Source organism: Zootoca vivipara, chromosome 1 (assembly GCF_965207765.1).
Source record: "Zootoca vivipara chromosome 1, rZooViv2.hap1.1, whole genome shotgun sequence".
In the NCBI taxonomy this organism is placed as follows: Eukaryota; Metazoa; Chordata; class Lepidosauria; order Squamata; family Lacertidae; genus Zootoca; species Zootoca vivipara.
The window spans coordinates 108706577-108728707 of NC_142582.1; the positions used below are offsets into that span (position 1 = coordinate 108706577).

The window sequence follows — 22131 nt, forward strand, 5'->3', positions numbered from 1 at the left end:
TTCCTTTAGATGCAGAGGCTGAAATTGAGAACATGGTGACTAACAAGGTAAGTCCTATTGAATTACCCCCAGCTAAGTGCAATTAGGATTACAGTCTTAGAATGTCCGCTTTCAGCCAGAAAGCCCCAGATCCAAATCTTAACTCACCTATGAATTCAATAAACAGCACTCTCATCCTCAGCCCCCTTCCCTATTCACACTATATATGAAGTATAATACTATAAATGATAGTATTAGTAATATATTCATAGGCCACAGGGATGGACTTTGGTTCGAAAGAGGTTTTAATGCTTATGCACTATGAATGTTGATCTGCAGGTAGAATGCCAACACAAATAAATTGACATCAATAAAGGTAGCATTTCATTTGCTTTTATTCAACAGTTCCACAATGAAACTCAAAATAACATTTCTCAGAGAAGTTTTTTTTTGGGGGGGGACAACAAAATGTCTAAAGTATCAACCAGTGTGTAGACTCTCTCATAGTACAACATCAAAAGGTAGAAACCTGTTACAAAATATGTAAAAACAAAACAAAAAACAACCCACTCAATCACAATAGTGCAAGAGGTTATGAACAATCCGTCTGGATGGAGGCAGCAAAGAGCAGGCTGAACGCAACACAAAGCCCTTTTTATAGCAAAGAGACACAGTTTCTTTCCACAATAAATTAGCAGGGTATTCTATCAGTCCCTGCACAGTTGACAATACCACAGAAGAAGGACTAAAGCCAAATGGTATTATATGCTATATAACTTCTCGGAACAGTGGGCAGGATATTGGCAAGTTAATTGAAGGCAAATCTACCAAGGCAGATATAAGCCAGCTGTGATACTTGTGAGGACATAAACATCAATGATGTCCCAGCCTCTTCTGCTCAGAACTTTACCCTTGTCTCCTGTTCATTCTCTATTCTAGAAGGTGTTTCTGGGTCTTATACTACCCAGCTTTGAATTAACACCTGCTAACCATCACAAATGGCCTTGTAAGCCTAAGGGCTGCAGTGCATTCTACATAATGACATTTACTGAATGGAACTGGATGCACGGGACATGTTGAATTAGAAGCCTTAGGGTGTGAATGGAAACCGGCACAATTCACAAGATACTGATTGTTACCTTTAGAAACCTAATACCTTTGGACTCCAAACATCTAAGAGATACCTTCACCCTTATCCATCCTGCTCTGCCCAATTGCTTTCTCTAAGATCAGCTGAGCAGGACGCAGGTGGTGCTGCGGCCTAAACCACTGAGCCTAGGGCTTGCCGATCAGAAGGTTGGCGGTTTGAATCCCCATGATGGGGTGAGCTCCCGTTGCTCGGTCCCAGCTCCTGCCCACCTAGCAGTTCAAAAGCACGTCAAAGTGCAAGTACTGTCGATAAATAGGTACCACTCCGGCGGGAAGGTAAATGGCGTTTCTGTGCACTGCTTTGGTTTGCCAGAAGTGGCTTAGTCATGCTGGCCACATGACCCGGAAGCTGTATGCTGGCTCCCTCGGCCAGTAAAGTGAGATGAGCGCTGCAACCCCAGAGTCGTCTGCAACTGGACCTAATGGTCAGGGGTACCTTTACCTTTAAGATCAGCTGACTTTGTTCTTACAGCTCTAAGATCAGCTGTACATGTTCTTATATGTACCTGATGCATTTGTAGCATATTTAGGAACATAAGAGCCTGCTGGATCAGGGCACTGGCCCATCTTAGCCCAGCATCCTATTCTCACAGTGGCCACCCAGATGCCTGAGCAAAACCCATGCAGGACACGCAGAGAAGTATTTTCAGAGACTGCTATGAAACAGCAAGGTCCAAGCTTTAGCATCCTCTGGAGGATCAGCTTTGAAGTGGGTCTAGTTCACATATTTCTAGTTACAGATAGGTAGCAGTGTCGGTCTGCCGTAGTCAAAACAAAACAAAAAAAACCCCCTAAGGTGCTACTGGAAGGATTTTTTTTATTTAGCTCACGTATGTTCATTTGATTACTTTATACCTGATGACTGCCACCTGCATATGGAAGTGGACTCCACTGCAAAGCTTTTGCTCAAGATCTAGTTAGGATGGATATATATTCTCTCATCTAGATGAGGAACCTCATCCACCACCAGGTGCTGTAGATGTGATTCCTCTCCATGATTGAGCTACGCATAACACATTCCTCTTCAACAAACAGTAATCTTACCTGTCACCTGTTGGGAAGGGAAAGGAAGAAGGCTGGATTTAGTACCTCTCTGTTTCCACTTCCCCTCCAAAGGGACGATAGGATGTCTACTGCATTTCAAAAAACAGCTCCACATGTATAGAGTTGGGTCTTGGCTATTAACTTACAGGTGATGTGACATGAAAGTTCTCTCTGTGATGCCCATTAGAACACAAAATATATCCTTTCATTACTCTCACCCAGTAATGAAAATGCATGTATAAACCAGACTTAGGGCAGAAGTGAAGGGCAGCATGGTAGTGTTTCTTTGGATTTGTATCTTCTCGGGGTTTGGGGTTTTCTATCATGTTGTTTTGAATGTTCTTGGAATTCACTTCTGCACAGGGGGTGAAACTCAAAGGATTGGAGAGAACCAAAGTGATGTCCGGTGATTGTCCGGTGATTGACCTGCCAAAGTAGCCTGCTGGGGTGAGGGGGAACTGAGGATTCCTCACCTGTAATCTAGATAAATTAGTTGTTTGTACTACAGCATCACATGTCCATGCCAATACACTATCCTCCATTTTGCCCATTGTGAAGCATGTTGACAATGTTTGACCTTGAGCTCTTGTGGAATTATTGGGTTGTTGTTGTTGTTGTTTTAAGGTGCATGTGCACAGGTACAGAAATACCTGTTCACATTTTCACAATGTAAAAAGGTGGTGGAGGAGTGATTGGGAGGGATAAAACTCTCCCACGTGGCATATATTCTGTTAAGCTCCACCCACAGGTGGAATAGCAATGAATATTGTGGGTGAAAAAAGAGGGATGGTTGGATATTTGTGTACCAGTTGTCGCACACACAACAAATGGATCTGAATGACCCAACAGCATGATAATGCCTCTGTGCTGAAGTCCCATGCTGCTTTCCAACTCCATTTACCATCTGACCCTTGAACATTCTGCTCAGGTATATCCAGACATTTTCAAGATTATCTTTACAATCACGTGGGGTGGATTTTGTTAATTTTTGCACTTGTGTGAGACTATTGTAGACAGAGAATTCAAAGAGTACTGACAACAAGGACTGCTATGCCATTATGCCAGTACATTATAAAGTAAGAATATCACACACAACTGTGGCACTGCAGTCTTTCTAAAATAAGGTGTAGGTTTTGGGACAGAACATGAAAGCAGCATTGTCAACATCTACAAAAAATAACAGAGCACCTCCTTTCCCTATTCCTATCAAGAATATAAATTGTCATCTGTCAGAGAAGTAACCAGTCCACTTGACCATTAATTTAAATGAAATTATTTCCTTCCAGTATCCTCCCAGTCAAGACTGATCAAATATTATCCTAGTCCCCTCTACTGGCAGCTATAACTATGTCAAGTCTAAAGAATACTCCTGGCCCCGCTGTCAGTCTAAGTGAATAAAGGAAGCTTTCTGGCCACCAAAATCCAAGGAAATGTGCAATTTTTAAATGTTCTGCCTTGGAGATGATAAGAAGGGAAGGTCAATCCACTTGTCCTTTACCCAGTGGAATTCCCAGCGGTTCCGTCTACACTGGTGGAGAAGAAAAGCTGTTAAAATGTTTCACTAAGTGTCATGGACATGACAGAAAACCCAAGGGATGCTGTGGTGCATCTCTCATTCCTTCCTCCCCCTCAGTGCTTCAGCAGAGTACCTGGAAGAGCTCTTCTGAGGACTGAATTGCAAGAGTTCAGGTAATTTCAAGCACACAGTGGAGGGGGGGGAGACTTCAATAAAACTAGAGTTACACCTTTTCTTTGAGTTGAAAAAAAATACCATTATATCACTGTAAGAAGATTAGTGTCAGGGATGAAGGCAGGCTTGAATGAGTTGTAAGCCTATATACTATATGCTTAGTGTGCTTCTACCAAAGCCACCAGTCTGCTGTAAACAAATCCCAAAATAGGTTCCTCTCTAAGTATAGACATAGAGGACAAGGAAACCCTACGGTGCTCCAGATTCTTTCCGGCTTTTCCTACAGCAGGAGCGACATGCTGTTCTATCTTCTTCAAGGCCTGTTGATTCTGTTCCAACTGCAGATGGACCTATCCTTTCACTGCACAGCACAGTCCTTGGGGTTATCGGTGTGTTCTTCCATCACATCTGGATTCAAGTTCTTCTTCTGCTCTATCTCCACCTGATAAGGAAGTTAGGAGTTGTGGGAAAAGATCAGTAAAATTTCTACATCAGCCAATGGCAACCTGCTCAGAAGCAGGGATGGGGAACCTGGGCCCTCCATCAGCTATTGTTGGACTTCAGTACCCATAAGCCTGAGTCAGCATGGGCAATGGGCAGTGACAATGGAAGCTGTAGTCTAGCAACTTCTGAAGGCCGTAGGTTCTCCATCTCTGCTCTACAGCGAAGACTGTGGACGTATACCCTTCTACATGAGACTCTCATTTGCAAAAGCGGGACAGATTCCAATCATAGCAACCCCATCAACCTCATTGTTGTTGGCAAAATTACAGTGGGCGAGGAGATTAGCATGAAATCAGTGTCATCATGTTCCCTTTGATGGGAAGAACCCTCAAACCTGCTGGGTTGAAATCAGACAATGAAGGAGCTCAAGGAGGTAGGCATTTAGTACAGTAATCCCAGTCTTTCTTCTGCAACACCCACATCACTTTCCTTATGGAAAAAATGGGAGGAGTATCTGATGTATTTCTCCTCTTCCCTCTGCCAGGTTTATGAACATATAAAGGTCTCTTAAACAGAGTTAGACCACAGTTTCAGGCAAGAGATTTTTCTGAGCCCTACCATCAGATATCTAGAGTTGCCAAGGGCTGAATCTGGGCCCTTTTCCATTCAAGACATATAATCTACCACTGAGTTACAAAACCTACTATAGTTCTACTTCGAAACGTATAGTAGAAGACTTATATAAGACAACATGGAGAATCTAGTTGTTCACTGCAGTTCGTGATCCTGATAGACATACTGTAAAATAGTTTCATTGCAAAAGAACAAAAACAAACCCCAATTCACTTAATTCCTGGAAGAAAGCTGTTCGCTCATACCTTATAACTGTAATGTGCTGAATAGTTGACCCACTTCCTGACATCTGTCTTGCCTTCCACAGAGATGGACCGGATGGTGGCTTTGGATGCTGAAGTGGTTGGCATGTCAAACTCCACATCCACATAGCGGACAAAGTTAGAAGGCACTTCCCGGTCTGAGCCAAGCTCCAGGTGGCAGAAGAAGCAGTGTGGGTGACCAGAAGCTACAAAAGGGCAAAAGAGCATGGAAATTAAAAACTTTTTCTTTGAAATCAAGCCTTCGGAAGGCTTAAAAGCAGAACAAAACAGGAAACCCAGCTTAATTAATTAGATGGTTATGAGTCAGAATGCTGTTGTCATGTCATTATTGAAAAACAAGAATCAAACTACTGGGGTTTCAGTATGATGTGAGGTTTCAGTATGATGTTACAACATATTCTAGAAGAGTATTTAAGAACCTCTTGTAAATAGTAACTGAATGACTCTTCCATGCTTTACACCAGTCTGTTGATAAAATTGTTACAATAGATACTGGAAAGAATCTGGACAAACTGTCAACTATTATTAGCTGATGGAATCATTTGGATCATACCAAGACATATGATTTTACGCTGTTTAAAGCTCTAAATCAGGGGTCAGCAACCTTTTTCAGCCGTGGGCCGGTCCACCGTGTGGTGGGCCAGACCATGTGGTGGGCCAGACTATATTTTTTGGGGGGGGGGGAATGAACGAATTCCTATGCCCCACAAATAACCCAGAGATGCATTTTAAATAAAAGGACACATTCTACTCATGTAAAAACACGCTGATTCCCGGACCGTCCGTGGGCCGGATTGAGAAGGTGATTGGGCCGCATCCAGCCCACGGGCCTGAGGTTCCCTACCCCTGCTCTAAATCAGTAATGAACATGTCCACGCCCCTCTAATAAAAGAAAGACCCCACATGTTCAAAGACAAGTGTGAGCCTTCTAACTGTCCAATCCATATAGCACTATTAATGCTCAAAGTCCTATTGAAATCAAGGGGGCTTAGGCAAGATTTCAAAGAGAATTAAAACATTTACAGTATTTGGGAATGGGCTAGTTCCCACTGACAGTATCTCTTGAGTCAAGTGCTGTGTTTTCATGTTTGGGAAATCTAGAGAACGGGAACTCTTTGGCACACACTTCACCATGATGCAGGGATTGGGGGGGGGGGGACAGCCCACTTGTTCACCAAAAAGCCACACCAGGAGACAGATTTTCAGTGGAAGTGGCAGAAGGGAGCCTGTTGATTTTTTTTCTCCCATTTGTTCTTCCGCTGTAACTCACTTCCCAGTTGCTTTTCTCCTGTGAAGCTCCAAATAAATGCCTTCCTTTGTAAATCACCCCTACTTTTCAGAAAATAGTCAATTAGAAGATTCTTAGATGTGTAATTTATTGAACAAAAAGCAATAAGGTGAAGTTGATAGGCAAATATAGAAGAGCCTTATGTGATTTTCCAAAGGTCCCAGAAAATGTTATTAGAAATCAGAATTGGGAAGCATCTTTGGCTGTTTACATCAGAGTTGAATAATTATTTTCTGGACGGCAGAGGATTTACATGAAAAGCAATGACAAACCTAGACAGCATCTTAAAAAGCAAAGACATCACCTTGCCGACAAAGGTCCATATAGTTAAAGCTATGGTCATGAGAAGAGAAGACTCCCTGGAAAAGACCCTGATGTTGGGAAAGATTGAGGGCACTAGGAGAAGGGGACGACAGAGGATGAGATGGTTGGACAATGTTCTCGAAGCTACTAACATGAGTTTGACCAAACTGCAGGAGGCAGTGGAAGACAGGAGTGCCTGGTGTGCTCTGGTCCATGGGGTCACGAAGAGTCGGACATGACTGAACGACTAAACAACAACAACTACTACTACGACAGAGAGCACCATATACCCTTTAGAAAAGGCAATAAAGGCAAAGAAAAAACCCACATTGGGAAGTCACTGATTCAGTACAGCTGGTGCAGCATTGTAGGTAAGTTTGTGGGTTGTAACTCTGTAAGCCCCCAGTTCAAATCTGGCCAAACCCTTGAATTTACTAGGTGACCATAACAAGCCACACTAGGCTTAGGTCCCCGAATGCCTGCTTTAATGCCAGGTGATCTAATGTCAAGATTCCTGTTGCATCCGGTATACAGGAAGTAGTCAGCACATAAATTGTGTGGATGACATATTCCAATACTGACTTTTGAATGATTCTCATGGATGCAAAGCATGTTTTTGTCTGTGACATTTTGACAAGTGTGTTTTGGAACCATTTTCAGACTAACATTATTTTGTGAGTGGGATTCAATCACATGGCAGCAAATTCAGGTTGCGTGATTGCAGTGAATTAGGTCATTTTGCACTGCAAGTCACCTGATTTGCAGTAAGTAAAGTGATAGGAAAACATACTGGAAAAGGTGGGACAACAATTGCTTGATGTATGACTTCCCCATAAATCAAATTGAGTGCTCATTTAATTGTTGTTGTTGTTTAGTCGTTCAGTCGTGTCCGACTCTTCGTGACCCCATGGACCAGAGCACACCAGGCACTCCTGTCTTCCACTGCCTCCCACAGTTTGGTCAAACTCATGTTCATAGCTTCGAGAACACTGTCCAACCATCTTGTCCTCTGTCGTCCCCTTCTCCTTGTGCCCTCCATCTTTCCCAACATCAGGGTCTTTTCCAGGGAGTCTTCTCTTCTTATGAGGTGGCCAAAGTATTGGCGCCTCAGCTTCACGATCTGTCCTTCCAGTGAGCACTCAGGGCTGATTTCCTTAAGAATGGATAGGTTTGATCTTCTTGCAGTCCATGGGACTCTCAAGAGTCTCCTCCAGCACCATAATTCAAAAGCATCAATTCTTCGGCGATCAGCCTTCTTTAATAGTGGATGTCAAAGAACCTCCCCAGACCTTGTGCAAGCGAAAACCTTGCCAGAGGCACGAGGTGTGCGTCTGGGTAGAGCTGTTCATGTTCCCTCCTTGCCTTTTGGTATTAGTAACAGGAGCACAGGAAGATGTTTCTTTAGAATCAGGAACTAGGTAGTATTGGGGAAGCATGGATGCCTCTGTATCTGGTCTGTTATTGCTAATACCCCCTATCTATAGTGTGGGCAGGTGAAGGATCAGTGCAGGTTGAGACATGCATGAGCATGGGCAGCACAGATTAGAATGTGACCTAAACCTATAATCCTAAATATGTTTACTCAGATGTAGGTCCTATTGAAATGTGTAATCTTCCTCTGCCAAATATATATTGTTTAAACAGGAATGTATTTGTGTTTATGCTTATTTTTATGTGTGTTATATATTGCAAACAGTGTGAGCTTCATAGGAAAATGTGGGAGAAAGGGGCATTCAGTACTGATGAACATTGATTAGACACCAGTTTTCCAGTCTTCAGATCCAAAGTGGTTTAAGTTGTGCTGTCCTTTGAAATGCATTGTATTTCTCCACAGTCAAGGCAGAAACTCCTTCGATCAATCAATGTTTTCTTAACACTCTTTGTTCGGCTTGCTTGTTGACGTGACTAAAATACTGTACACACTTTCACGCTGGAGCCCTGAATCCTGTCCAGTTGGGACTGAGACTTCTCACAGGCTGTAAACAAGGCTTGTTTTATCAGCCAGCTTATGAATCAGGGGACTGTGTTAGTCACGGAATCCAATTCCACAGCATAGGGCTGCTGTTGTTTTTGGACTGGTTTTGTGACATAGATTATATAAAAACAGCTGCCCCTCAAGCACAACAACAACAGACATCTGTGCAGTGACAACACTTGCCTTGTGTTTAGCAAGGGGAAACTTTCACACATAACTAAAGCAAGGCTTAAGTTGGGCCAATTTAAAGAGATGCCAGAAGTACCCATTAGGCTAACGCTACGTACACCTGCTGGGGAATATAATGGGACATACTTCTGAGTAAACAAGCATAGGATTGCACTGTATTTTGGTATAATCATCACCTTCACATTTTATAGCAAAGCAGCCCAAATTATGTATACAGTAAGGTAGTAAATCTGTGTCTGGGATGAACCACTACAGACTGCAGGTGGGGACTCACATGACTGACTCCTATCAATAAACGCCCCCTGAATTAAATCAGATGTCAGGGAGAAGGGTTTATTATAAGCATCCCCCCTGCCCATCAAGCTCTCTGTGTTTGGAGGCTTTGAAATATAGGAGTTTTATTCATGTCAGCTTCTACCTGCAGCGCCAAAGTGGTTCAGCCCAGAGATGTTTGCAACCTGTCAGAACAAGGCATAGGAAGAAGCCCAGCAGCAGATATGAAGGGTGTACAAGGTTAGAAAAATGGGATTCTGCAAAAAGCTGGGCATATGCCTTTTGGCTTAACACACTTATACCACAGCCAAATCATAATGGTGCAGCCAGTGCCTGCAAACTCTGACCCTCCCTCCCTCCCTTAAGTCTCTAGCCCTCTTAGATAGGAGGTTGTGAGGAAATCCTTCTTCCTTAACATATGTAGAATGTCAGTTTTGGTCTGTTGTCCTCTTGCCCCGCCCCAGTTCCATCTCAAAGCAGAGAAAAGCAAACAAAGCAGCCATCGATGCAATTCTTACCTTGTTCAGGACATACCTGGATTCTAACACCTGTTGTTCATATTCCTTTTGATCAAGGTTTTTTTGTTTGTTTGTTTTTAAAATGCTTTTATTGTCATTCTGATTATTGGATGTTTCTCCTTTTATCTTTTTAACCTCTGCTGAATTGGTTTTTATTGCTGTGTCTAGTATATAGTTTCTTAATTTCTCACTGGGTGTTTCAGTTCACGCTTGCCAAGTTGCCTTGAAGCTTTTATGTTGAAATGTGAGGTATAAAATGTTTTTGAAAATATTTTCACATTTTCATATGATAGGGTTTTTGTTTTTTTGCCACAGCTTGTGATAGCAGGGAGAAAGAACGGAGTTGGAGGACAGGGAGACTAGGCTTTGAATGGTAAACGGGATGAGGAGAAAAACGAAATACTGAGAAAAGACGAGAAGGGTAGTGGGGTTCATCCTGCCTTCTCATTTTTTATATTTTTACCTAAACAAGTATCTGGGCAGTTTAACTAGACCCTGTGCATGTGCTACTAAGTTTTTCTTGAAAAGGTTTCTCAAACACACTTCTCCAACAAAGTTCTCCCTGTATCACCTCATACATCATACATTTAAAGCACTCTTCTTCCACTTTAATAGTCTTTGCTTCCCCCAAAGAATTCTGGGAACTACAGTTCCTTAAGGGTGCTGGGAGTTGTTGCTCTTTGAGGGGACTCCTATAAACACTTGGGTAAGCAGAGGCAGATTTTGGGGGATGGTGGGAAGAAAAGCAAAATAAAAAAGGGGAGGCAATTAAGAACCATGAGAAGTGATGTTCAATACAATCAAGTACTGCTATATTTAATTACTACCATTACTGTTGCAAATTTTCATATCTTCAAAAAATGTAATTACCTCACTTTATGTAGGCATTCTGTTTGCACCTTCTGACAGAATACTGTTTCATCCGTTAACGTTGCACGTTACTCCAATATGACCCAGCACCCAAAATACAACTTCCCCCAGTATTATTACCCAGTTGAAGCACGAGTACCCACCAGAGTTTTTGTCGGGCAGCCGATTTATCCTCCACACGATGGAATTAAAGGCATGCTCGTATTTGGCAGTTCCTAGTGTTACTCTCATTACTGGCTCAGAACCGGACACACTGGTGGATCCAAAGCTGGCACTTTTGTTCACCTTTGCTTTCAAAGACTTTTCCCCGAGGACACTATCTCTGCGGAAGTTTTTCACCCACTCCTGTGGCACTGGGTAGCGGACCATCACATTTTCACAGGGGACCTGAGTGAGAGGGTCTCTGTTGGAGGAGAACCCCGGAGACATCATCAGCCAGCTCTGGAGCTCCACCTCGGCGCCATTGATGCTAGCTGCAACCCTCAAGGTGAAAGGCAATGTCTTCTCGGAGAACACGCTTCTGAAGCGCATCAGTTCAAACCTGCAGGCGTCCAAGGGGTTAAACTGAATGACGCGGGCGCTGGCGAACGCTTCCTCCTCCACGCAGGAGTGGAACTGGCAATCGTACAGCTTAATCCACTTGGTGGTGGTAGTGGGCATGATGTCCTGCCGCGAGACGATTTCGTTCCCTTTGACAAGGACATCGTTGAGACCCAGCCTGCATTCCGCCAGGCCAGAAAGGAAAGTGAGAACGTGCACTCGGGTCAACACATTGTGCTGCAAAATCCTATTGTCTCTTTTGGCCAAGGTGCCATAGAACTCGTCCTTCACATCCACAGTGATTTCCTCCTCTTGGTAGTTTAATCCCACTGTGCTCAGGTCTGTTGATGAGGCAGGCAAATCCATTAGTGTATCCTGGACCGCCCTGATGAAGCTGAGGAAGTCTTCATAGCTGGTGGTACCCAGCTTGATAACCTGCTCCCTCTCTGCTATGTGAGAGACAGCAGGCTTTGGCTGGTACTTCCTCTTTTCCTTGTAGGTGATGCGATCTATCCTCACACTGTGTATCCTCCCATTCTCATCATAATTCTGGAGTTTGGGTTCTGAAATCTCGTGGCTGATGTCAAGCTTGAATTCCTTGAAAGGCTTTTCCAATCCCTTCTCGTAAAAGAGCTGCAAGTACCTGCTCTCGGTCAGCTTGACGTAAATCGGCCCCCAGTGCCTAGATGACATGATATTCTTCTTTTCCGGTATCCTCAGCATCATTGGCCAGCCATCTTTTCGCGGAGGTGGCCCCAGAAAGGACACGGTGCTGTATAGCTCAGTTGGCACTGTGGGGTCGTCGTCGGGCAGAGTAGGACTGCTCAGCTGATCTGGGTCCCCAATCTGGAGTTGCTTGAGCTGCTCAACAGCATCTCTGTGCCTGAGGTGTTTACTTGGCTCATTAAAGCTGATGCAGTCAGGCTCCTGGTGGAGGATAATGAGGGAGTCTCTCTGGTTTCTACCAGAAATGGGAGAGGTTTGAGAATGCCTGTCCCGTTCTTCAAAGAAAGAGCTGAACGGGTTGATAGGTGAAGGCTGGACATCCCTCAGGGATTCGTCAAGGAAAGGGTTAGTAGCACTCCAAGGGGGTGTCCCACTAAACGAAGGCAAGCTGGTTATTGAGGAAAGGTCTAGTTTCTGAATTTTAGGGAGGTCAGCCAATGCACTTCTGGGGCGTTCCCTTTTCTTAAAGGAAGAGGAGAGGGTAAGAGAGTTCACATCTGTGATCTGTGCTGTTGCGACTGCTGCTGCTGCAGTTGCTACTAATGGTGGGGAATCTGCTTTTACGGGGGATAAAGTTGATGGAGAATTGCAGCTGACTTCATTGTCATCAAAAGTCACCCAGCTGGGGAAACGAGCTGTTGTTGGGGTTTCACTATGGCCGTTTACAGATGTGCTATTCAGCTGCCAGCTGGTGGCCTCCATGCCTAGCTCTTCATCTTCGAGAAGGGATGAGGAATTGTCTATAGGGAGAAATGAGAAAAAGTGTCAATCCTGGAATGCAAGTTCTAGGCATCATAGTATGTTTCCTCATGTCTACAATGGGCGGTATGCAACTAAATAGCTGTGCTAGCACAAGGATTAGCGCTAGCACAACAGTATTTCCTCCTCTCCTCCTCCCATGTGCATCCCGCACCATCTCTAAATTTACTTAGCAGCCCTGTTTAGGGAAGCTTTTAATATTTGATGAATCATTGTATTTTAATATTCTGCTGGAAGCTGCCCAGAGTGGCTGGGGAAACCCAGCCAGTTGGGCGGGGTATAAATAATAATAATAATAATAATAATAATAATAATAATAATAATAATAATAATTACTACTCCTCTGGAGAGTTGTGGAGGGCAGATTTAGGGGTCACACAGGGGGAGCATGTTCCATTGTGCTAGCAGAACCTTCACTTTACCATTACATTCCATGCAGCCCAATGAATGTCATAATTACAAACACAATGCAAGTACAATAGAAAGTTTTTTAAGGGAGTGGGGGGAACGGCATATTAGATGCCCAAACCCGCCACTACACAGACTGCCTTTGTCTCCTTTAGAAGGGAGAAACCACTTACAGAAATAAGCAACCTCCTTTGCAAGAGCTCATATGGAGCTAGACATTTTGATTCTTCTTTCTGTTCAGATTTTGCTTGTAACTACTGGACAGATTCATGGAGCCAGAAAATGTAATTCTACTGTGCAGACATTTACAAATAATAATAAAACTGTTCTTTGCTCATTTGCATTTACAAGTGCTTCCATCAACCACATAAATCTGTCTCTAGCCAATGCACAATCCTTGACAGCTTGTCATGTTCTGTGGAGGAGAGAATAACAACAGATGAGGAAGCCAAACTTCCATCATTAATTTATGAAACAGATTTGAGATAAAAGATATTTCAATAAATGAAATATGAACTATCATAAACTCTGCTCTTGACTACTAAACATGTCGCTGTTAAGCATCTCTATAAATGGTCAGTGAAGGGTTAAAGAAATTGGGAACCCAAATGGTATAATGCAGGTTCCCCCCCCCCAATGACCATGATAATCACACTGAGAACCTGGATTGTGTGGTTAGTTCCTATGTGAAAAGCGTCTCATATCATATGCCCAGGCAAGCCGTATGATTACTGTTTGCATATGCCACGCAGCTCTGACTTTTCAAGATGGCAAACAGGTTATTGCCAGGTTAAGGGCCCTTGTTGTCTGTCATGCCACCTTCAGAACTATGAACCTTGTTGAGCCAGAGTAATTTAACAGTATGTCCAGAAGGTGGTGCCATAAAGCCAGACAAACCTAGGAAACTTCTTTCAAAATTATACACTTACTGTAAAACATTTACCCCACGACCACCACGACACCAATTAATTGGTAGATCTCAAAAGTGTAGACAGCGAGATTTTCACAGAAGCCTACTATGTTGCATTTGCACAGTCTATATAGCTATAAAAGGCTGAAATATTTCCCAGAGATGCCATGCTCCACATCTTCCTCTTACTCAAGAGCATGCTTGAAGGATCCTACAGGCATGTATGAAATGTCCTCAGAGAGTACAATGGAAAGTTGAGAGAAACAGAAGATCAAAGTGCCCATATTCCAAACACACACTCCTTCTCCGTGCTTTGCTAGTTTTTGTGCTCTGCATTGGACACCCAATGGTTTGAATAATAGAATCATAAGAGTTGGAAGAGACCACAAGGGCCATCCAGTCCAACCCCCTGCCGAGCAGGAAACACCATCAAAGCATTCTTGACATATGCCTATCAAGCCTCTGCTTTGTTGTTGTTTAGTCGTTTAGTCGTGTCCGACTCTTCGTGACCCCATGGACCATAGCACGCCAGGCACTCCTGTCTTGCACTGCCTCCCGCAGTTTGGTCAAACTCATGTTCGTAGCTTCGAGAACACTGTCCAACCATCTTGTCCTCTGACGTCCCCTTTTCCTAGTGCCCTCAATCTTTCCCAACATCAGGGTCTTTTCCAAGGATTCTTCTCTTCTCATGAGGTGGCCAAAGTACTGGAGCCTCAGCTTCACGATCTGTCCTTCCAGGGAGCCTCTGCTTAAAGACCTCCAAAGAAGGAGACTCCACCAAACTCCTTGGTAGCAAATTCCACTGCCGAACAGCTCTTACTGTCAGGAAGTTCTTCCTAATGTTTAGGTGGAAGCTTCTTTCTTGAAGTTTGAATCCATTGCTCCGTGTCCGCTTCTCTGGAGCAGCAGAAAACAATCTTTCTCCCTCCTCCATATGACATCCTTTCATATATTTGAACATGGCTATCATATCACCCCTTAACCTTCTCTCATCCAGGCTAAACATACCCAGCTCCCTAAGCCGTTCCTCATAAGGCATCGTTTCAGGCCTTTGACCATTTTGGTTGCCCTCTTCTGGACACGTTCCAGCTTGTCAGTATCCTTCTTGAACTGTGGTGCCCAGAACTGGACACAGTACTCCAGGTGAGGTCTGACCAGAGCAGAATACAGTGGTACTATTACTTCCCTTGATCTAGATGCTATACTCCTATTGATGCAGGAGTATAGCATCAATAGGAGTATTGATTTGATATCAGGATTTGAAATCAATAGGAGTATTGTATTGATTTGATTTGATATCAGGCCTTCCTTTGAACCTTCCAGTTGCTGAATATAACACAGGTCTCTGGCTCCTTGGACCTGAACCTATGCAGTACCACACCTAATTCCTTTTGGTATTCACCTGTTGCTTGAGCTCACCTCTAGATTACATTTTGAACCTGGGCCTATGCTCAACCGCCCTGAGGACACCCACTGTAACATGATCATCCTTTGAGTCTTCCCTGGTGAGGGCTTTCAATAATCTCTATTTGTAATTTTAAAGTCCTGTAAATCAATACAAAAACAGAAAACCAACCAACCCATGAACTATTTTCTTAGAATAAAAGGTAAAGGTAAAGGGACCCCTGACCATTAGGTCCAGTCGTGACCGACTCTGGGGTTGCGCACTCATCTCGCATTATTGGCCGAGGGAGCCGGCGTATAGCTTCCAGGTCATGTGGCCAGCATGACAAAGCTGCTTCTGGCAAACCAGAGCAGCACATGGAAACGCCGTTTACCTTCCCGCTGTAGCGGTTCCTATTTATCTACTTGCATTTTGACGTGCTTTCGAACTGCTAGGTTGGCAGGAGCTGGGACCAAGCAACAGGAGCTCACCCCGTCACAGGGATTCGAACCGCCGACCTTCTGATCAGCAAGCCCTAGGTTCAGTGGTTTAACCACAGCGCATACCTGCCCCCAATCCACCGCCAATAGCTACAGAAGGCATAAAATGAATACTACAGCTTTGTAGTATTTTTCAACAACAAAAAGAAGAATATAGCAGCCTTGCCAACTGTATCTGTGACCTTGAACAGAACACAGTGGGTGGGGGGAGAACACTTCGCTTGGAAAAGAATGCATTTCCAAACTACACAAGGACTTCAGTAAATGCAGTAAATCCAGCAGAAGTGCTTCCAACAATACTGTAGGCTGCCTGGGTAGAAAGCTGACTTGGAAAGTGGTGGGGAGGGGGCTGAAGAAAACTGATAAAAAGAACCCATAGCTAGTAGAAAACTTGGTTCCCCAACCTCTTTATCTACATGGCAAGAGAACTATTTTAATTAGCGTCTGAATAACCTCCGACTCAATATTCACAGAACTTGAGGGCAGCAGAGCTTTTGATTATTCATATGAGGTGAAGATTAGCAATAATAACTGAAGTAGCAAGCTGAAAACATGTGCAGACACTTTATTCTATTTGTGGCTGGTTCGTACTTGTAGCCTGCCCTCACACAAGGGCCTGGGTGGTTCTGCAGGCTCTTTCCCCACTCGGTTAGCTAACGCTCCAGCTGCACCCGTGGCCCTTCGATCTGCTGTCACAGGAGGTCTTTTTATGCCTACCATCTCCAGGGCAAAGAGAAGGGAAAGCAGGGGCCTCATGTGCAAACATATACAGACCTGAGGTTCCATGTTAAATGTCCAATTGGGTAAGTGAGGCCCTGGAACTCCTAACATTACATTTTATTAATTTATGCAAGCCACCACAGGGAACCTTTGGGTCCACACACACAAATCAGCCCTGAGTGCTCCCTGGAAGGACAGATCCTGAAGCTGAGGCTCCAATACTTTGGCCACCTCATGAGAAGAGAAGACTCCCTGGAAAAGACCCTGATGTTGGGAAAGATGGAGGGCACAAGGAGAAGGGGACGACAGAGGACGAGACGGCTGGACAGTGTTCTCAAAGCCACCAACATGTTTGACCAAACTGCAGAAGGCAGTGGAAGACAGGAGTGCCTGGTGTGCTCTGGTTCATGGGGTCACGAAGAGTCAGACACGACTAAACGACTAAACAACAACATACACCCTTACCGAGGAAGTCCAACAATGCGAGAGGATAAGGTATGTGCCATACACAGAATGAGACTTCACAGCAGTCATGGACTTTGACAAAGTCACAGGGGAATGCCTGCTGCGGGAGAGCTGCATGGAATACACACACACACACACACAACTGCAAATGGTTTTAGCTCTTTTTCCATGCTCAGGTAATTTGGCTTGACAGTGAAATATTTATGGAATTCTGGTCTTGCATTCCAAGGCTCCATGGGAAGACTGTTTCATTGTTGCATGCGCCCTGCCCTGATTAGGGAAGCAATTTATTCTCGCCACAACTGGTGAGGTAGAAATTAGGCTGAGAGAAAGCGCTTTTGCTCAAGGCCACCCATCACGTTATACAGCAGAGAGAGGGACATGTTGCGATATAAGGATGCCCCCACATGAAGCACTCAGGAGCCAATCCATATTTTAAGTAGGGTTCAATAATAATAATAATAATAATAATAATAATAATAATAATAATAATAACAATAATAATACCCTGCCCATCTGGCTGGGTTTCCCAAGCCACTCTATTCCAGTTGCAGCCTTCTTACACCCAGGATTCAGCATACATAGGTGGGATTACACACAGGGGAGAAGCCCCCCCCCCTGTGTGTGACAACTATACCTTTTTATACCAGCTGGCTACAGACCAATTGGGCAACTCCCCATATCTTGGTTTCCTGATGCTGACTCATCACATGATGCTGAGTCAACATTTCTACTGAACACAGAGTGTTAACTCCTTGATACCCACAACACTCCAACGGGACATGCAGTCGGATGTTCCCTGTCCCAGTCAAAGCACACAGTTAGCTTTTAGCCACGTAGACTAGAATGCAGCTACAAGTTAAATCCCAAAGCACCAGGGAAAGAAGGGGGTCTCAGATGCTGCACAATAACATAATAAGAGTACTGCTAGATCAGACCGAACGTCTGCCTGGCTCAGTATTCTGTTTCCCATTGTGAGCTACAAGGAGCCCACAAGGACATAAAGGCAAGGATGAGGAACATTTCTCATCCCGAGGACCACATTCCCTTCTTCCTTCCTGGGGCCACATGACTTTGTTTGGTGGGGCCAGAGGAAAAAGTGCACAGAGCAATGAATGTAATTTTTTACCTTTGTAAAAGACAAATAAAAAGCACTATCAAGAGTTCAAGGACACAGTCCAGCCAGACAAAAATTATCTAAGGGCTGGTGAGGTGTGTGGCCTGGCCAGGTCCCCCTGGAGGGACACGTTTGGCCCCTGAGCCTTCGTTTGCCATTTATGACATAAGGAAACATCCTGGATTGGGACCCTCTTGTGTGTAGGGAATAGGGGCTTTAAATCTTTGTATCCTGATGTGGTTCCAAACAGCATCAGGCACCATGTGTCTGCTATTATGTTAAAGAGAAGTTTCCTCTTGGATGAATGGGAGACTATGCCCCCCCCCCAATATGAAGAGCAGGTAAGGGAGGCCTGACCTGGATTGAGACCAAAGCTCCTCTACTCCCAAGGTCCCAGTCTTTACCCATCTTGTTCAGCCTTAAGCTAGTGCACTAGTAAGAGACAAAAAGAATCTTGTGGCATATAAATGACTAACAGATTCATTGGGGCAGCAGCTTCCATAAGGTAGAACCCAATTCATCATTTGACTGAGCTCTTGAGATTCAAAGTCTCATTCCATTCAGCAGACACAAACATGCTGAAAGGACAAGCTACCAGCCAGCAATGACAAACCTAGACAGCATCTTAAAAAGCAGAGACATCACCTTGCCGACAAAGGTCCGTATAGTTAAAGCTATGGTTTTCCCAGTAGTGATGTATGGAAGTGAGAGCTGGACCATAAAGAAGGCTGATCGCTGAAGAATTGGTGCTTTTGAATTATGGTGCTGGAGGAGACTCTTGAGAGTCCCATGGACTGCAAGAAGATCAAACCTATCCATTCTGAAGGAAATCAGCCCTGAGTGCTCACTGGAAGGACAGATCGTGAAGCTGAGGCTCCAATACTTTGGCCACCTCATGAGAAGACTCCCTGGAAAAGACCCTGATGTTGGGAAAGATTGAGGGCACTAGGAGAAGGGGACGACAGAGGATGAGATGGTTGGACAGTGTTCTCGAAGCTACGAACATGAGTTTGACCAAATTGCAGGAGGCAGTGCAAGACAGGAGTGCCTGGCGTGCTATGGTCCATGGGGTCACGAAGAGTCGGACACGACTAAACAACAACAACCAGCCTGCTAGGACTTCAGACCTGGCTCATATCCGCACACAGCTTAATATCTGCCTCCTCACATATTCCTATCTGAGATGGCTACATACAGGAGTTTCAAAGACCATTAACCGAGGGCCTTCTGGCGGTTCCCTCGTTGCAAGAAGCCAAGTTGCAGGGAACCAGGCAGAGGGCCTTCTCGGTAGTTGTGCCTGCCCTGTGGAACACCCTCCTATCAGATGTCAAAGAGAAAAACAGCTACCAGATTTTTAGAAGACATCTGAAGGCAGCCCTGTTTAGGGAGGCTTTTAATGTTTAATTGATTATTTTATTTTATTTTTCTGTTGGAAGCCGCCCAGAGTGGCTGGGGAAACCCAGCCAGATGGGTGGGGTATAAATAATAAATTTAAGGTGCAACAGGCTGCTAATATCAGATAGCTGCAGAGGGGAGATAACACAACGTGCATGTCTCTTTAAAGTGTGGAGTTTACATATGGAGGATTCATCTGCTGTTATTTCTAGTCACTGGTTGGAGCTCATACTTTCAGGTAGTGGAATGGCAGGTACAAAGTCTTGAAAGGAAAAAGCACAACATAGAAGATTCACCAGGTATTAAAGGACTGAAGCCAGAGTACATTCAGACATAGCTCTCTCTTGTTCTACTTCTGAAAACACAGAACATGTTTGCTTTAAAATAGGACCAAGGAAAGTATGGTCAATATAAGATTGATTTGTACTATCAGGGATGGACCTACACGCAGGAAAAAACACACACTATAAATAAGTCAGAAATTAGATGTAACAAAAGGGGGGGAAACCTATGGAAAATCATGGACAATTTTTTTTCCTGCTCTCTGGCACTATCTGGTGTTGCATGTTTATAACACATTCAAATCTTTGTTTTTTGACTAGAATAGCTGAGTCCCAGCTCTCCGGGTTCAACTCCAATATGTTTACACAGTGACTATTTTGTTACTATGACATTCTGATGGCTAATATAATAGACAGGGAGCTCCAATTCAAGTCTTAGCCAGATGATTCCTGCAGGCCAACTACAAGGAGATCAGAGACAATACGAGCTTTTGTACAGGAAAAAGCTGTAAAGAAACTTGCCTTTGCTGCACCTGTTTTGCTGATAAACTGATAGCAGGTTTGCCAGATCAGCTAAAATCAGCAGTTCCAAAGTAAGAGAAGGTTACATATCAGTACTTTTGGCGTTTGGTTGGTATACAGGTTGCAGAAGCCACAGCAAGGCTAATTTCATAAATGGTGAATGATACTCAAAGCTGGGATTTAGCCATAATCTAAGAATATAATATATGTGAACAGATTTATAACTTCTTCAGAATTTCACATGACGGGGAAGATGGAAAAACCGCAGCCATTTCTATTTTCAAAACATGCTTTCACAACATTGTCCAGACCAGTTCTCATTGGTTTTTTCTTGAACTCAAAAATAGTAACACCGGTTTCCTGCTTCTGGTGCCCAGGGTATTTCCTAAGGATCAAATGTTAATGGAGAACTGTATCTTCTATCTGCTGAATATGACAAACAAAATGCCTGCACAGACAGCAAGATGAGAAGGAAGTGGACAATTTGCATAGTGTCATTTCTGAAGCTGTCTGTAACAACAAATTGTCACTGTTTTTTGTGTTGAATATATGCTGTATGTTACAGGTAGGTAGCCGTGTTGGTCTGACGTAGTCGAAACAAAATAAAATAAAATAAAAATTCCTTCCAGTAGCACCTTAGAGACCAACTAAGTTTGTCATAGGTATGAGCTTTCGTGTGCATGCACACTTCTTCTGAAGAAGGAAGGAAGGAATTTTTATTTTATTTTTATATGCTATATGGTAATTTACAGACCTAATAGGTATCTACAGCCATTAGCACATAGCAAAATATGTATTTTATCAAAGTAATTGTTGAACTGAAATACAATTAAGAAGTATATTAATAGTGAAATACAATTAAGAAGTATATTAATAGTGAAATAATTATTAAGCTGTAACTGTATGTAGGTTTTATTTTATTTGTTTTTTATCTCATATTTTGGAAATGTACATCTAGGTATTTTTTTCCTTTAATTTTTTTGGGGGTCCCCAAGAGAGTGGGGCCCTAAGCTATAGCTTGTTAGGCTTATACATAAATCCGGCACTGTTTGTAAATACATACGCCATTTTATTTGCATGCTGCTTTTCTATAGTTAAAACTAGGCTCAATGCAACTTACAACATTGGGGGGGGGGAATAATTACAAACAGAACAGAAGTAATCATAAACAATATAAAGGTAAAGGTAAAGGGACTCCTGACCATTAGGTCCAGTCATGACCGACTCTGCGGTTGCGGCACTCATCTCGCATTATTGGCCGAGGGAGCCGGCGTACAGCTTCCGGATCATGTGGCCAGCATGACAAAGCAGCTTCTGCCGAACCAGAGCAGCGCACGGAAATGCCATTTACCTTCCCGCTGTAGCGGTTCCTATTTATCTACTTGCACGTTGACATGCTTTCGAACTGCTAGGTTGGCAGGAGCTGGGACCAAGCAACAGGAGCTCACCCTGCTGCAGTCACTTATGGACTCATTGTTAAGACCGTGATCATGGAAGACAATCTTACTCAGCTATGAGTGATAGAAGAAGAAGAAGAAGAAGAAGAAGAAGAAGAAGAAGAAGAAGAAGAAGAAGAAGAAGAAGAAGAAGAAGAAGAAGAAGAGATTAATATAGATAAGTGGAGGCAGCATTTTTATCATTTCCCACTTGTCAAGTTATTGCAAGGTTGCTGCCTAGTTGAGCTTGGCACAGCTGCCATGAATATGAAAAACAATCTTGAAATGCTAGGCAGAACAGACTAGCCTATAATTTATGGCCATAAATTATGTCCATTCTTCCTTGCAGT

General features: G+C 43.6%; 1 protein-coding gene across 1 annotated transcript in view; it reads right to left on the minus strand.

Moving 5' to 3' along the window:
* Positions 1-356: 356 nt before the first annotated feature.
* Positions 357-22131, minus strand: part of STON2 (stonin 2) — a 70289-nt gene continuing 48514 nt past the window's right edge. The window contains exons 5-7 of the mRNA XM_035107794.3: positions 10762-12624; positions 5185-5387; positions 357-4304 (exon numbers count right to left, since the gene is read on the minus strand). Of these exons, the coding sequence (XP_034963685.3) occupies positions 4221-4304; positions 5185-5387; positions 10762-12624 (2150 nt within the window). The 3' untranslated portion in view covers positions 357-4220. The remainder of the gene's footprint in view (positions 4305-5184; positions 5388-10761; positions 12625-22131) is intronic.